The 17,780-nt window shown below is 44.7% G+C and overlaps 1 protein-coding gene across 3 annotated transcripts in view; it reads right to left on the bottom strand.

The window, feature by feature from the left end:
* Positions 1-648: 648 nt before the first annotated feature.
* The window catches only part of LOC115080795 (G2/mitotic-specific cyclin-B2-like), a 63,183-nt gene continuing 46,051 nt past the window's right edge, over positions 649-17,780 (bottom strand). For all 3 annotated transcript variants that reach the window (XM_029585205.1, XM_029585203.1, XM_029585204.1), the window contains one exon: positions 649-943. In XM_029585205.1, the coding sequence (XP_029441065.1) occupies positions 839-943 (105 nt within the window). In that variant the 3' untranslated portion in view covers positions 649-838. The remainder of the gene's footprint in view (positions 944-17,780) is intronic.

The raw sequence follows: 17,780 nt of genomic DNA, 5'->3' as shown, positions 1-17,780 counted from the left end.
ATAACCCACTGGTCCTGAGTCCATCTGTCTACTCTAGGGGAGAAAAACAAAAGTCAGCTTCTGTGTCAGGATCTCAGATGGCACCACCCATGTATGAGAACTGCCATCCTGCTTGGCCTCTGAGAATCCAGAGAAAGCTGAATCTGGTAGCCTCCTGATCCAGTCGAACGAGTCTTATCTTAAGAGGTACTCCATGAATAAGGTTGTACTCACATACCCTAGACTATGCTCAACTGAGGGAGGAAGAGCTAATATTCCACCTTCTACCAGCAAGTTTCCATTAGCCTAATCAGGCCTTAGTCCACAGTATGGGATGCTCACCTTTCGTCTCCTGAAGACAGCATACTGGCAAGCTAAGCTCATTACTTAGCTTTGCTGATGTCACCCATTTATAACCATGTCTCCATCTGCTGGCTGGTGGACATAACCTATACTGGTCTGACTGAATGACAAGGAAAGGCAATAAGACAAGCCCACACATCAAATCCATGCAGGCTTTGTTCCAGAAAAGTGGGAGGTCCCCTCCAGTCACATGAAAGGGATTTAAAGTTTGATTTGTCTGCTGGCCCTTCTCCTGGGACAAGATTCCAGTGATGTTAGAGATTATATAAAGAGACCAGCATTTTGATCCAAAATTAAGGCAAGAGGTTTTTTGAAAAAAAAAAGTTCTTTATTGTCAGATTTACAAAAACCCTTACAGAATGTCTGAAAAGCTATACAGAGGCAAGCTAAAAAGGCTAGCCCAATGACAGACTATTTACAAAAAGCAGCAATTCTGCCATTACAGGCATATTTTAAAACAAAAAAAAAGTGCAGATAGGATTTTACCCTCAAGGTACTATACTTGTAAAGAAGCAGCAAGGTCCTTAATTAGCTGTGCCTTCAGCTGAGGAGCTGTACTGATAGTCATTAGTTTGTTGCTGGCATATTTGTTCTTCACAGCCTGAAATATGAAGGAACATATTTTAGCATTTAGACCATAACATTATGCAATGCACTGGTGCTTGAAAACACAAACCTGCACACAATTACTCCAGCTAATTCAGAGTGGTATTTAACTTGCTGCTCTTTTGAGAATGGTAGCTCAGCAATGAAGTCAATGAACTTGTGTTGGTGTATGGAACAGTAGCCAGTTTATGCTGCCTCATACTAGTTTCAGTAGAAAGGCTATAGTACAATTGCTCCAATGAGTAGGAAAATAGGGATATGTCATTTTAGACATGAAGTAGTGTTACGTTACCGTTCCTATTTTGTTTTCAAACAAATTTTTTTTTTTTTTTTTTTTAAATAAAGAGCCACCACTAAAACCACCCCACCAGGTCTGTCCTTCCTGGTCACCAAACCTACTTAAAAATGCAAAGTTCCCTCTGACCTCCCCCTCCCAGTTCCCACTCCAGGGGCAGGAGCAATCCTATGTCAAACATGCCCTGAATAGTTCAGCTCAGTTACTCACCTTGGAAAGGTGTTGAGGTAGTGTGATTAGGTTTGAATAGGGAACAACATTTGTTAATCAAGGGAGCTGTGAGTCACTCAGGCTGACTAACTAAAGTTAGACTGTTTGTATTTCCCAACCCACCCACCCCAAGCTCATCCCTTAATTTATAGGCAGGTGCCACTTGCACAAAAAAAAACCAAAAACCCATCAACAAAAACTTTATTGAGAATTCGATCAGACCCCAGTAGGCCACTACCAGACATATAGTGAATTCACTAATACATTTAAAGGAACTTAGACACATTCCTACTCCCATAGCAACCTAAAACTTAACTAGGAACTGATCAAAATTGAGATGAAGGCAGCAGTCCAGCAGCAAGAGGGGGTCTTCCCAGTCTTTTGCATCGAGTGTCACATGTATGATTTTTTACCCACCGGTGAGAAGTTGTACATGTGCATGTGATGCAAAGAGCTCCTGGCTCTCAGAGAACGAGTCCGATCTCTGGAGGCTAGAGTGGCAGACCTGGAGGAGCTGAGGGAGACAGAGAGGTATATAGATGAGACCTTCAAGGACATAGTAGTCCAGTCCCAACTTCAGACTGGCAGCCCTGGTGCTGCCTTGGAGGAAGAAGGTCTCATAATGGGAGAGCACCAACCAGGTGTAGCAGGAAAGGATCCTGTAGCAAGGACCTGCTCTCTAGGTGATGCATTGTCCTTTCACACTGAGGATATCTCCCCAAGGCCTACTGCCCAGGAGGGAAGGGTTAGGTCGGCCATCATAGTTGGTGATTCGATTATTAAGAATGTAGATAGCTGGGTGGCGGGTGGGCGTGAGGATCACCTGGTAACATGCCTACCTGGTGCGAAGGTGGCGGACCTCACGCGTCACCTAGATAGGATTTTAGACAGTGCTGGGGAGGAGCCGGCTGTCGTGGTACACGTGGGCACCAACGACATAGGAAAATGTGGGAGGGAGGTTCTGGAAGCCAAATTTAGGCTCTTAGGTAGAAAGATTAAATCCAGAACCTCCAGGGTAGCATTCTCTGAAATGCTCCCTGTTCCACGCGCAGGTCACCAGAGGCAGGCAGAGCTCCGGAGTCTCAATGCGAGGATGAGACGATGGTGCAAGGAAGAGGGATTCAGTTTTGTTAGGAACTAGGGAACCTTTTAGGGAAGGGGGAGTCTCTTCCGAAGGGATGGGCTCCACCTTAACCAGGGTGGAACCAGACTGCTGGCGCTAACCTTTAAAAGGGAGATAGAGCAGCTTTTAAACTAGAACAAAGGGGAAAGCCGACAGTCGCTCAGCAGCGCATGGTTCGGAGAGATGTATCTTTAAAGGATACTAATGATGCATTAGAATTAGGGCATCCCGACAGTGAGGTTCCAATAATTAGAAAAGTAGTCCAAGTGCCTGTAACTAAAAACTCACCTGAGCTAAAAAATTCTAACTTATCCCTATCAATTAAAAAGCAGAATAAAAATACAAACAAAAAACAAACTTTGAAATGTTTGTATGCTAATGCCAGAAGTCTAAGAAGTAAGATGGGAGAATTAGAATGTATAGCAGTAAATGACGACAGACTTAACTGGCATCTCAGACATGGTGGAAAGAGGATAACCAATGGGACAGTGCTATACCGGGGTACAAATTATATCGCAATGACAGAGAGGAGCAGTCGGGAGGAGGTGTGGCGCTTTATGTCCGGGATGGCATAGAGTCCAACAGGATAAACATCCTGCATGAGACTAAATACAAAATTGAATCTTTATGGGTAGAAATCCCTTGTGTGTCAGGGAAGACTACAGTGATAGGGGTATACTACCGTCCACCTGGTCAAGATGGTGAGATGGACAGTGAAATGCTAAGAGAAATTACAGAAGCTAACCAAATTGGTAGTGCAGTAATAATGGGAGACTTCAATTACCCCAATATAGACTGGGTAAATGTATCATCGGGTCACGCAAGAGAGTTAACGTTCCTGGATGGAATAAATGATAGCTTTATGGAGCAATTGGTTCAGGAACCGACGAGAGAGGGAGCAATTTTAGATCTAATTCTCAGTGGAGCACAGGACTTGGTGAGAGAGGTAACGGTGGTGGGGCCGCTTGGCAATAGTGATCATAATATGATCAAATTTGATTTAATGACTGGAAAAGGAACAGTGTGCAAATCCAAGGCTCTCGTGCTAAACTTTCAAAAGGGAAACTTTGATAAAATGAGAAAAATTGTTAGAAAAAAACTGAAAGGAGCAGCTACAAAAGTAAAAAATGTCCAAGAGGCGTGGTCATAGTTAAAAAATACCATTCTAGAAGCACAGTCCAGATGTATTCCACACATTAAGAAAGGTGGAAAGAAGGCAAAACGATTACCGGCATGGTTAAAAGGGGAGGTGAAAGAAGCTATTTTAGCCAAAAGATCTTCATTCAAAAATTGGAAGAAGGATCCAACAGAAGAAAATAGGATAAAGCATAAACATTGGCAAGTTAAATGTAAGACATTGATAAGACAGGCTAAGAGAGAATTTGAAAAGAAGTTGGCTGTAGAGGCAAAAACTCAAAGTAAAAACTTTTTTAAATATATCCGAAGCAGAAAGCCTGTGAGGGAGTCAGTTGGATCGTTAGATGATCGAGGGGTTAAAGGGGCACTTAGAGAAGATAAGGCCATCGCGGAAAGATTAAATGATTTCTTTGCTTCGGTGTTTACTGAAGAGGATGTTGGGGAGGTACCCGTAATGGAGAAGGTTTTCATGGGTAATGATTCAGATGGACTGAATCAAGTCACGGTGAACCTAGAAGATGTGGTAGGCCTGATTGACAAGCTGAAGAGTAGTAAATCACCTGGACCGGATGGTATACACCCCAGAGTTCTGAAGGAACTAAAAAATGAAATTTCAGACCTATTAGTAAAAATTTGTAACTTATCATTAAAATCATCCATTGTACCTGAAGACTGGAGGATAGCAAATGTAACCCCAATATTTAAAAAGGGCTCCAGGGGCGATCCGGGAAACTACAGACCGGTTAGCCTGACTTCAGTGCCAGGAAAAAGAGTGGAAAGTGTTCTAAACATCAAAATCACAGAACATATAGAAAGACATGGTTTAATGGAACAAAGTCAGCATGGCTTTACCCAGGGCAAGTCTTGCCTCAAATCTGCTTCACTTTTTTGAAGGAGTTAATAAACATGTGGATAAAGGTGAACCGGTAGATATAGTATACTTCGATTTTCAGAAGGCGTTTGACAAAGTTCCTCATGAGAGGCTTCTAGGAAAAGTAAAAAGTCATGGGATAGGTGGCGATGTCCTTTCGTGGATTGCAAACTGGCTAAAAGACAGGAAACAGAGAGTAGGATTAAATGGGCAATTTTCTCAGTGGAAGGGAGTGGACTGTGGAGTGCCTCAGGGATCTGTATTGGGACCCTTACTGTTCAATATATTTATAAATGATCTGGAAAGAAATAAGACGAGTGAGATAATCAAATTTGCAGATGACACAAAATTGTTCAGAGTATTTAAATCACAAGCAGATTGTGATAAATTGCAGGAAGACCTTGTGAGACTGGAAAATTGGGCATCCAAATGGCAGATGAAATTTAATGTGGATAAGTGCAAGGTGATGCATATAGGGAAAAATAACCCATGCTATAATTACACGATGTTGGGTTCCATATTAGGTGCTACAACCCAAGAAAGATCTAGGTGTCATAGTGGATAACACATTGAAATCGTCGGTTCAGTGTGCTGCGGCAGTCAAAAAAGCAAACAATGTTGGGAATTATTAGAAAAGGAATGATGAATAAAACGGAAAATGTCATAATGCCTCTGTATCGCTCCATGGTGAGACCGCACCTTGAATACTGTGTACAATTCTGGTCGCCGCATCTCAAAAAAGATATAATTGCGATGGAGAAGGTACAGAGAAGAGCTACCAAAATGATAAGGGGAATGGAACAACTCCCCTATGAGGAAAGACTAAAGAGGTTAGGACTTTTCAGCTTGGAGAAGAGACGACTGAGGGGGGGATATGATAGAGGTGTTTAAAATCATGAGAGGTCTAGAACGGGTAGATGTGAATCGGTTATTTACTCTTTCGGATAGTAGAAAGACTAGGGGACACTCCATGAAGTTAGCATGGGGCACATTTAAAACTAATCAGAGAAAGTTCTTTTTTGCTCAACGCACAATTAAACTCTGGAATTTGTTGCCAGAGAATGTGGTTCGTGCAGTTAATATAGCTGTGTTTAAAAAAGGATTGGATAAGTTCTTGGAGGAGAAGTCCATTACCTGCTATTAAGTTCACCTAGAGAATAGCCACTGCCATTAGCAATGGTTACATGGAATAGACTTAGTTTTTGGGTACTTGCCAGGTTCTTATGGCCTGGATTGGCCACTGTTGGAAACAGGATGCTGGGCTTGATGGACCCTTGGTCTGACCCAGTATGGCATTTTCTTATGTAGCTCTGGATTTTCAAGATGGCTGCCAGTCAACCAGGTTTTCCTGTACAACATGATGGTACCAGCCTTGAGTTCACCCAAGTTGGATTTTCAATATGGTTACCAGTCTGTGGAGAAGGAGCAAATGGGTATTGTTCACCTGGGATAACAGAGGGATCACTCACTTTTTGAAATAAGAAATTGAAAGCTTCACTCCTACAGGAAAGTTACTGCTTATGAGGTATCACCCTATTAAGTTGAACATAAATGGCAGATGCTCACACCTCATGTGACTCCTGGAGTTTTCCCATTCTAAAGAGTTGTGCCCCATTTCACATGCTTTAGAACTAAAACCTTAAGTCTGTGCTTTTTCTGTTGCAAAAGCAGTGCAGTTAAAGTTCATATTAATCTCTCAAGTGATATGCAGAAACTTAGACAGCATGGCTACTGTTAGCTAGGGATGGGCATTTGTTTAACACACATGGCCAATACACAACAAGTATGCAATTTGTTTGTCCCAAAAAATGAGTTAAAGTACAGATGAGATGTCATTTGTTTCCCATTGAATAACATTGGCAAGATAAGAGCCTGAGACTGGGAAGCTCATGTGGGAGTTTCCATAGCAACCAGCCCCATCATCTATGACATTTAAAGTCATAGAAAAAAAACCAGGATTTGTTATCAAGGAAACCAGACTGACAAAAATGTTTGCTACATTCCCTTCTTTTATGTCAATGAATCACTGCTCTGTTTATTCTTATAGTATTCCCAGGCAATTACAGCTTGCATTTGTGTGTGACTTCTGTTTCAGTGCTTTTGTTCAACATTAGGTACATTTCGTCTTTTCTAATCCATTTAGCTACTGTCACTTTGAAAAGACTAACCTCTCTCTAGATCAGTAAGAGTGAGATAATTGGCATGTTTTTCATTTTTTTCTTTTCATCCCCTTCTCCCCTGGGGGGAGGCAGGCTGCTGCCTGGCAGTGGCTGTGTTTGGAGTGATTATTGAATTTTAAACCTGTTATGTGAACCAGTGTAGCACCAGTGCTACTAGCTAAACCACAGTACCCAAGTTTTAACTGTCTACATGCAGAAGAGTCAGTGCCTCCACACAGAACAGTGTGCCAGCCACTTTATGGATTTGCTACTGCATTTTATTACTAGTGTAGAATTCTGTACTCGCATTATACCATTCTTTGCTTTTTCTCAATGTGTGCATACACGTGATGCACTAGGCAGCAGAGCAAAATACTAAAATTCTAACTATAGTGTATTCTGTGTGTTCAATGTTGCACAGAAGGATCACTGTAGTTGCACTAGTGTGACATCCAGTTCACTTAAAGAAATGAAAGATTAAATCCCTTTGTCAGGCAGAGACACTAGAAGACATAGGAAGCCCGCAGTTGTTAGCAAGTCAGTGGATCCCCAACCAAGAGGATTTTTTCAACTCCAAAATATCAGGAGAGGCAGGCATGTCAAAGCTGTAAAAAAAATTGAAGTTTGGGGAGGATGCGCCAGTCCCATCAGTGCCAGACAGATCCTGTTATGTCAAAGGAGATAGAAAGGGAATGCCCAAGTAGCAGCAGCCCCAGCGTACAACTACCAATGCCTTTAGAAGCAGAAGTACAAGTGTTAAAACCTAAAGCATTAGCAGGGCAGTCAGTGCAGAGGCCATAAAAGCAGTTTTGTCATCCACTTCTTCTGAATCAGAGCTTGAAGAATCTCCCTTCAAATAATATCCTGAAGCAGAGATGGGATAGGCATCAGATGAAGACCCAGTATTAGGAGGTTTATTCAGTACTGTGCTAGCTTCTGCTCACTGACAGAAGAATGGGCAAGTCCTCTGCCCAAGTTCCTCAGGCTCCATCACCATTTTAGTGCCAGCAACAGCATCCACCCCCAAGGATGCAGAGGCAAGGGATCACAAGAAGGGTGATTTGTAGCCAATGCCTTTGTGCATTGTAACTATTGCACAAATGACTTCTGCCAAGGGAAGCAACTGGGCCACATCCCCTTCAGTATGCACCTGGGGGATGGTAGTGGCAGTAGTCAGGGGGCCCCTTCTGCAAGACAGAGAATACTAGTGTTTGGAAAAAAAAAAAAAAAAAAAAAAAAAAGGGAACGAGTGTTCCTCAAGCTGCTTCCAAGACTTTGGCTCCTTCTACCAGTCAAGGGGCAGACTGGCATAGATAGTCCTCAGCCATACCTAGGCAGCAACAGCCCACAATGGAGGAAGTGGGGTGATCAGTCACATTGTCACAGGAAAAGGGGTAGGCAGCATCTAAAGTGGTAACTAGGACTATTTGTGAGATGATCAGCTCCTGCAGGGCATGGAGAATGTGCGTCTCAGGCATTTGCTGCAGCTCTTAGCACCAAACTAAGAAGAGTGTCCTTCAGGACCCCTTTCATCAGGAAGGTCATGCCTAGTTTGTACAAGCATTGCCATCTGCAGCTGCTGAAGATGGAGTGCACATTTCACAAGTGAAACCTGGACATCCACAAATGCCTCACTCCTTCCTCTGTCACACTACAGAACGGGCAAAGCAACAGGAGGCAGGTGGGCTTTGCTGCACATGCCTCTGGTTCAGAAGCTATTAGAAATTCTGGAGAGTTGGCAATTGGATCAGAGAAACAGAAGTCTTATGTAGAGTTCTTTGTCACTGACAATGGGTCTAATATGGGAAAGACAGTATCTGACAGGGGATATCAGGGTGCACTACATTTTGCTCATACCCTGCACCTAGCAATGAAGGAGGCCCTGGGGCTGGGGTCCAGGGACCTACAGCATGTGTAGCTGCATGGCTTACTAGAGAAGTGTAGCAAAATAGCTGGACACTTCCACTGAAGTGTGAAGGCAGGGGACCTTCTCTATGAAAAGCAGGAGGAATTGAGAGTACTTGCCAGAACTCAACCTACACAATGTGGCAGAGTCTAGTGGAGCGTGCAGGCTCCCCTAGGGCATCACGATTAGTCAGACATGAGAGCTTGTGAAAATCCTGAAGCTCTTTAAGAATGCCACAGAGGAGCTGGGAGGCATAGATGTCATGTCTATAGTAAACATCCTGTTAGAAAAGGTAGTGGGCTTTCTACAAGAGGGAATGAGGTGTGAGGTTTGGTGTCTTTATAAAAGCAGGTGAGAGACTAGGACTAACCACAGACCCCATACACATGCTTGCTACATTGTGAGCCACCTGTGAAAGGGAGACTCACTTCAGGCCAACAATGACATATGAAGAGTATACTGACAGAGAAAGTTTAAGCTAGAGCACCGGTTGGGCATAGGAGAGATGTAGCACAGGAGGAAACGTCATTGACCAGGTCAGCCAGTAGTGCAAGTCACAGCAGCACCCTGTCGTTACCACCTAGCACTCCCTCAAATACATTAAAAACAGACAATCCACACTTCTGTCCACTGCAATTGCAAAAGCAGCTGGGAAGACAAACATGTCAGATACCAGCAAAGGAAACAAGCTCAAATCTCAGTAACATGCTATGTTGCAGAGACCATCAAGGACATTACACAGATGTGCTGTCATATTGGTCCCACAAGTCCAGCATATAGCCAGACCTAGCAACAGTGACTCAGCACTCTCAAGCCCACCAACTGTGAAAGTGTTTTCTATGACAGGAGATAAGCCCACATCACTCCAGGCTGTCACCACACCTGATGGAGATGCTAGTGTTCCTTAAAATTAGTCTGCCTTTGCTTGGCTTTTCAGATTTGCCATGAGAGTGAAAAGATGAATGAAATGTACTTGAAGGGCCTATAGCTGGCTACTCTGCCTCAAAGGGGCCTATATTCAGCAGCCAATAGCTAACTGCAACTGAATGCTGTGACCATCACCACCAGTTGAGCCACACTCCTTTCTCCTGCCATGTCTCCAAAAGACAGTACAGGGGCCAACATGCACTAACAATCTGCCTGCTTTGCTCTGTTAGGAGGTAGCAGGATTGGTCAGACCCCAACTTATCCCCATTCAGAAAACTGGGGCTTGTCACACCCTGCTGCCTCCAGAGACATCAATACCACTGGGGCTTTACTCTTCCTGTTTCCTTCTGATATGTCCAACAATACTGGGACCTGACACTATAGGGGTCTAGCTGCATAACCAGTAACAGCTTTTCACTAGCATACCCCAACATAAACAGCACAGGGGTCTGGCAGCACATTCAGCAGCAGCCTTACACTGCCATAAGAACATAATAAAATGCCATACTGGGTCAAGACCAAGGGTCCATCAAGCCCAGCATTCTGTTTCCAACAGTGGCCAATCCAGGCCAGAAGAACCTGGCAAGTACCCAAAAACTAAGTCTATTCCATGTTACCATTGCTAATGGCAGTGGCTATTCTCTAAGTGAACTTAATAGCAGGTAATGGACTTCTCCTCCAAGAACTTAGCCAATCCTTTTTTAAACACAGCTATACTAACTGCACTAAACACATCTTCTGGCAACAAATTCCAGAGTTTAGTTGTGCGTTGAGTAAAAAAGAACTTTCTCCGATTAGTTTTAAATGTGCCCCATGCTAACTTCATGGAGTGCCCCCTAGTCTTTCTACTATCCTGTAGTTCACACATCCTCAGGGGTTTGATACATCCTTATGAGGCTGCAGTGGTGCTTGGAAGATGGCAGGCAGACTCCTCCATTTCCCCAAATGCAGCCTGTGAGGCATGACTCCACTGACTTCCCCGGCATGCTTCATCCCAAATAGCTGGAGAAGCAGGCAGGCAGCTGGCTCCCTTCTAACCTTGCCAGGGATGGATTCAGAACAGCAATCCAAGCTCTGGAGACCGGAGATCTGAATTTAAAGATTCTCTTACCTGGTCTCTGCGCTTTCCAATCATGTGTTGGATGGTCTCCAGCTGCGGGGAGAGAGGGAATTACCTTCACTGCCGCGCTCTTTTCTGCACCGGCTGCCTTTCAGCCGCACTGGGAGGTAAAGTCCTCGCCAGGAACCGGCTACCGGACCAAGGCACACCTCTGAGGGATATGTGAGATAAACCTCAGGAATTCGACTTGGAGGGACCCTTAGGTATCACTGCAGGAGAGTGGGGCTCTATTTTCCTTAAGGTAAATTGTTTCTTCTGTAATGCTTAGCACTATTCTAGTGTGTGGGATAGTGTCTGCATCTGCTAGGAGACAGATACTGAAGAGCTAAGCTCACTGCAGGGGTATATCTAGGGTGACATCTGCTTTGAAATCTGATTCAGTCTCCCATCTGCTAGCAGAAGAGCACAATACCCATTGGTCCTGAGTCCATCTGGCTACAAGTTAGGAAAGAGTGGCTTTATACAAGACACCACTGGAGCATGACAGATACTCTGCCTTCTCCAAAACACCAAACTGAAGAATAACTTAGTCTGTCTTACTCCAACCCTAACCACTGTTGCCTGACACATCTATGGCATACGATATTCCAGGGGTGGCCAACCAGTATCTCGAGCCACATGCAGCTCTTTCCAACAGACCATGCAGCTTCTGTCTCAAGTCCTACTCACTCACTGACAAATGCATGGGAGATTTGTCCAAACCCTGCATGTAGCAATCCTTCCCCTTCACTGAAGCCAGCTTGTACACTTAACGTCTGCCAGTGAGCTGGCTACTGTGAAGGAGGTGGGGGTGGGGGAAGAATCCGTGCATACAGGGACAGCATCCCTCCATTCACAAGCCAGATGTGGTAAATAGCCAAAGAGATCTCAGTTGCTTCCCTTCCTGGGTCAGACCTGCCCTTCCTGCAGGGAAATCCCAGCCACTGAGGATTGCTGTGTACAGGACACCCTCCCCCCCCCCCCAAAGCATGTCAGAGCTTCAACCGAACCTGAAGTGCTGCCCCCAATTCCACCACCCCAAAACAAGGCAGTAAGCTGGGAAAGGCTTCCCTTCACTTGTGCTCTACATGTGGGAGGCAACCAGGACACCTCTAGCAGCTGCCAAACCACTGCTTTCCTGTCTCTGGGCCCCTCACGCTTGACCACAGCATAAGACATACATCTCTTCCTGGAGCCTCAACAGCCCACTAAGAACTATTACGGGACCCTGCCTGGTGGTCTATTGGGAGGGGGGAAGAAATCAAATGTAATAAAAAAAACAAAAAAGAAAAACAGGTGGCTGTTGCTTGTGCATTACAGAGGAAGAAAAGTGTGCACATGTGAAAGAAAGTGAGTCTAAGAGTAACATAAGAAAATGCCATACTGGGTCAGACCAAGGGTCCATCAAGCCCAGCATCCTGTTTCCAACAGTGGCCAATCCAGGCCATAAGAACCTAGCAAGTACCCAAAAACTAAGTCTATGTCATGTTACCATTGCTAATGGCAGTGGCTATTCTCTAGGTGAACTTAATAGCAGGTAATGGACTTCTCCTCCAAGAACTTATCCAATCCTTTTTTAAACACAGCTATATTAACTGCACGAACCACATTCTCTGGCAACAAATTCCAGAGTTTAATTGTGCGTTGAGTAAAAAAGAACTTTCTCTGATTAGTTTTAAATGTGCCCCATGCTAACTTCATGGAGTGCCCCCTAGTCTATTATCCGAACGTAAATAACCGATTCACATCTACCCGTTCTAGACCTCTCATGATTTTAAACACCTCTATCATATCCCCCCTCAGCCGTCTCTTCTCCAAGCTGAAAAGTCCTAACCTCTTTAGTCTTTCCTCATAGGGGAGCTGTTCCAATCCCCTTATTTTGGTAGCCCTTCTCTGTATCTTTTCCATCGCAATTATATCTGAGATGAGGCGACCAGAATTGTACACAGTATTCAAGGTGTGGGCTCACCATGGAGCGATGGAGGTTATGATATTTTCCATTTTATTCACCATTCCCTAATTTAAACATTGTTTGCTTTGACTGCTGCAGCACAATGAACTGATTTCAATGTGTTATCCACTATGACGCCTAGATCTTTCTTGGGTGGTAGCACCTAATATGGAATCTAACATTGTTTAACTATAGCATGGGTCATTTTCCCCTATATGCATCACCTTGCACTTATCCACATTAAATTTCATCTGCCCAATTTTCCAGTCTCACAAGGTCTTCCTGCAATTTCACAATCTGCTTGTGATTTAACTACTCTGAACAATTTTGTATCTGCAAATTTGATTACCTCACTCGTATTGCTTTCCAGATCATTTATAAAAAAATTGAAAAGTAAGGGTCCCAATACAGATCCCTGAGGCACTCCACTGCCCACTCCCTTCCACTGAGAAAAAACTGTCCATTTAATCCTACTCTGTTTCCTGTCTTTTTTTTTTTTTTTTTACACCAGTTTGTAATCCATGAAAGGACACCACCTATCCCATGGCTTTTTACTTTTCCTAGAAGCCTCTCATGAGGAACTTTGTCAAATGCCTTCTGAAAATCCTACATCTACAGGTTCACCTTTATCCACATGTTTATTAACTCTTTCAAAAAAGTGAAGCAGATTTGTGAGGCAAGACTTGCCTTGGGTAAAGCCATGCTGACTGTTCCATTAAACCATGTCTTTCTATATATGTTCTGTGATTTTGATGTTTAGAACACTTTCCACTATTTTGCCCATCACTGAAGTCAGGCTAACTGGTCTGTAGTTTCCCAGATCGCCCCTGGAGCCCTTTTTAAATATCGGGATTACATTAGCTATCCTCCAGTCTTCAGGTACAATGGATGATTTTAATGATAGGTTACAACTTTTTACTAATAGGTCTGAAATTTCATTTTTTAGTTCCTTCAGAACCCTGGGGTGTATACCATCAGGTCCAGGTGATTTACTATTCAGTTTGTCAATCAGGCCTACATCATCTTCTGGGTTCACCAAGATTTGGTTCAGTCCATCTGAATCATTACCAATTAAAACCTTCTCCAAAATGGGTACCTCCACATCATCCTCTTCAGTAAACACTGAAGCAAAGAAGTCATTTAATCTTTCCGTGATGGCCTTATCTTCTCTAAGTGCCCCTTTAACCCATCGATCATCTAACGGTCCAACTGACTCCCTCACAGGCTCTCTGCTTCGGATATATTTAAAAACATTTTTACTGTGAGTTTTTGCCTCTATGGCCAACTTCTATTCAAATTCTCTTAATTTGTCTTATCAATCTCTTACATTTAGCTTGCCAACATTTATGCATTATCCTATTTTCTTCTGTTGGATCCTTCTTCCAATTTTTGAATGAAGATCTTTTGGCTAAAATAGCTTCTTTCACCTCCTTTTAACCATGCCTTCTTTCCACTTTTAACGTGTGGAATACATCTGGACTGTGCTTCTAGGATTTTTATTTATTTTTTTTTTTTAAACAAAAACCACACCTATTGCATACTTTTTACCTTTGTAGCGGTTCCTTTGTTTTTTTTTTTTTCTTTCAATTTTATCAAAGTTTCCCTTTTGAAAGTTTAGCACGAGAGCCATGGATTTGTTTACTGTCCCCCTTCCAGTCATTAATTCAAATTCAATCATATGATCACTATTGCCAAGCAGCCCCACCACTTACCTCTCACCAAATCCTGTGCTCCACTGAGAATTAGATCTAAAATTGCTCCCTCTCTCGTCAGTTCCTGAACCAATTGCTCCATAAAGCTATCATTTATTCCATCCAGAACTCTGGCGTGTCCCGATGATACATTTACCCAGTCAATATTTGGGTAATTGAAGTCTCCCATTATTACCACACTACCAATTTGGTTAGTTTCCCTAATTTCTCTTAGCATTTCACTGTCCATCTCACCATCTTGACCAGGTGGATGGTAGTATACTCCTATCACTATATTCTTCCCTGACACACAAGTATTTCTACCCATAAAGGCTCAATTGTGCATTTAGTCTCATGCAGGATGTTTATCCTGTTGGACTCTATGCCATCCTGGACATAAAGCGCCACACCACCTCCTGGGTGCTCCTCTGTCATTGGATATAATTTGTACCCCGGTATAACACTGTCCATTGGTTGCCTCCTTCCACCATGTCTCCGACATGCTATACATTCTAATTCTCCCATCTTACTTTAGACTTCTGGCATTAGCATACAAACATTTCAAAGTTTGTTTTTGTTTGTGTTTTCATTCTGCTTTTTAATAGATAGGGATAAGTTGGCACTTTGACTACCTTTCTTATTATTGAACCTCACTGTCAGGATGCCCTAATTCTAATGCATCATTTGTATCCTTTGAAGATACCTCTCTCTGAACCATATGCTGCTGAGCGACTGTCTGCTTTCCCTTTTGTTCTAGTTTAAGAGCTGCTCTCCTTTTTAGAGGTTAGCGCCAGCAGTCTAGTTCCACCCTGGTTAAGGTGGAGCCCATCCCTTCAGAAGAGACTCCTTCCCCAAAAGGTTCCCCAGTTCCTAACAAAAACCTGTATCCCTCTTCCTTGCACCATAGTCTGATCTACGCATTGAGACTCCGGAGCTCTGCCTGCCTCTGGGGACCTGCGGGTGGGAACAGGGAGCATTTCAGACAATGCTACCCTAGAAGTTCTGGATAGGAAAATTAGTTCTTACCTGATAATTTTTGTTCCTGTAGTACCAAGGATCAGTCCAGACAGTGGGTTATGTCCCCTATCCAGCAGATGGAGACAGACCAGAATTGTGAGGATGTCCCTTTAAGGGGAGAACCTGTACACTAACCCCTTCAGTATAAGGGCTGTCAAAGCATAAAAAACAAAGAACCCAAACTAGGGTCAAGCAAGTAACAGTAAAGCTCAACAGAGCAACAATAGAACCCATGGAACCTATATGCTCTTGAATATACTTTGTATGGGCAGTTGACCAAGACTTCCGGTATAGTTGTTCAGTAATTTTACTCCATGCCCATTTGAGAAACTGTGAACCTGCAAGAAAAGCTTCGAGAGAACAGACAAAATAGGGAAGGGAGTCTGGACTGATCCTTAGTACTACAGGAACGAAAATTATCAGGTAAGAACTAATTTTCCTTTCCCTGTACGTACCAGGATCAGTCCAGACAGTGGGATGAACCAAAGCTTCCCTAAACGGGTGGGACAGAGACAGTCCTGCTTGAAGCACTTGCTGCCCGAAGGAACCGAACACCGGAGCGTGAACATCCAGACGGTAGTGTCGAGCAAAGGTATGCAAGGATGTCCAAGGGGCGGCCCTGCAAATTTCCTGGGGAGAGACAGCTTGACTCTCCACCCAAAAAGTAGCCTGAGAGCCAAGAGAATGAGCTTTCAGACCCTTAGGAATGGGGCGACCTTGACAGAGCTAGACCGAAGAGATCGCCTCCTTCAAACACCGGGCAATAGTGGTCTTAGAAGCTTGCTTACCACGATTAGGATCACTCCAGAGGACGAAGAGATGGTCCGAAAGAGGGACGTCATTAGTAACCTGAAGATAGCGAAGCAGGAGCAGTTTAACATCCAACCGGAGATCCCCGCCAATGGGGCCCGCAAGTTCCACCTCAAAAGATGCTGGCAGCTCTACCAACAGATTGATGTGGAAGGAGGTAACCACCTTGGGCAAAAAGGAGGGCACTGTCTTGAGACCCCAGAACCGGAGAATCGTAGGAAGGGCTCCCGGCAAGACAACGCCTGGATCTCAGAAATTCGCCGCGCAGAGAAGATAGAGATCAAGACGACAGTCTTAAGCATAAGATCCTTGAGCGTAGCGTGGTGTAGAGGTTCGAAGGGAGCCACACAGAGTGCCTGAAGGACCAGATTAAGACTCCACGATGGACAAGTGGCTCGAGAGGGAGGACAAAAATGTCGACCACCCCGGAGAAACTGAACCTTGTCGGGATGACTCGCAAGAGGGTGACCGTCCATGGGCCCTAGAAGAGAGCCAAGCGCAGAGACCTGAATGCGGAGCCCTTAGAAAGACCCTTCTGGAGGAAAGAAAGAATTGTTGGGACCGAATTAGAGCGGACAGAGGAGCCTGATTCAGCACAGACTCAAAGACCTTCCAGACCCGTACGTAGGCCCGAGAAGTAGATTGCTTCCGCGCTCGAAGAAGGGTGGATAACCTCTACACTATAACCCTTGCGCCTCAGGCATCGCCGTTCAAAAGCCAGGCCGCTAGACAAAAGCGATCAGCCTGGTCAAAAAATAAAGGTCCCTGCCGGAGAAGACTAGGTAGGTGACCGAGACACAGGGGCTCGTCCGACGTCAGATTGACTAGATCCGCAAAACACTGTCTTCGCGGCCACTCGGGAGCTACAAGAATGACCAGACCCCGGTGGAACTCTAATCTTGAGAACTTTCCCCACCAGGGGCCTCGGAGGGAACACGTACAGGAGTACGCCCGACGGCCAGGACAGAGCTAGCGCGTTCGCACCCTCCGATCCATGCTCCCCTCCAGCGGCTGAAGAACCGATTGGCCCTGGCATTGCGCAGAGTCGCCATGATAGCGAGGTGAGAGGGACCCCATCTGGTCATTATCAAAGCCATGGCCACCTCAGAGTTCTCACTCTCCCGGATCAAGGACTTGCTGGCTGAGGAAATCCGCTTGAATGTTCTCCTTGCCCACATTGTAGGCCGCCAGGCATTGCAGATGAAGTTCCGCCCAGGAGAGGAGAAGACTCACTTCCAGAGCTACCAGGGGGTTTCGAGTACCACCCTGGCGGTTGATTTAAGACACCGCGGTGGAGTTGGAGAGTACCCTCACCGCGGAGGAGAGGAAGGAACTCCTGAAGAGCCAGGCACACCGCCAAGGTCTCCAGACGATTGATGTGCCAGTGAGATTGACCTGGAGTCCAGACGCCCTGGGAGAGGCAGACTGCGCCCTAACCAGATAGGCTGGGATCCGTGGTAACTATTGTCCACTGCGAGGCTTCAAGAGGCATTCCCCGAAGGAGATGCGGCAGGTAGAGCCACCACTGCCAATCGTCAACTGTAGAAGCGGAGAATGGAAGGACCATCTGGAACTGCTCAGATACAGGCTTCCAGCGTGACAGCAAAGCTTTCTGCAACGGTTGCATATGAGCGAA

Source organism: Rhinatrema bivittatum, chromosome 19 (genome assembly GCF_901001135.1).
Source record: "Rhinatrema bivittatum chromosome 19, aRhiBiv1.1, whole genome shotgun sequence".
NCBI classification, from domain to species: Eukaryota; Metazoa; Chordata; class Amphibia; order Gymnophiona; family Rhinatrematidae; genus Rhinatrema; species Rhinatrema bivittatum.
Note: the sequence above shows the minus strand (reverse complement) of the source record. Positions and strands in the feature narration are given on the sequence as shown.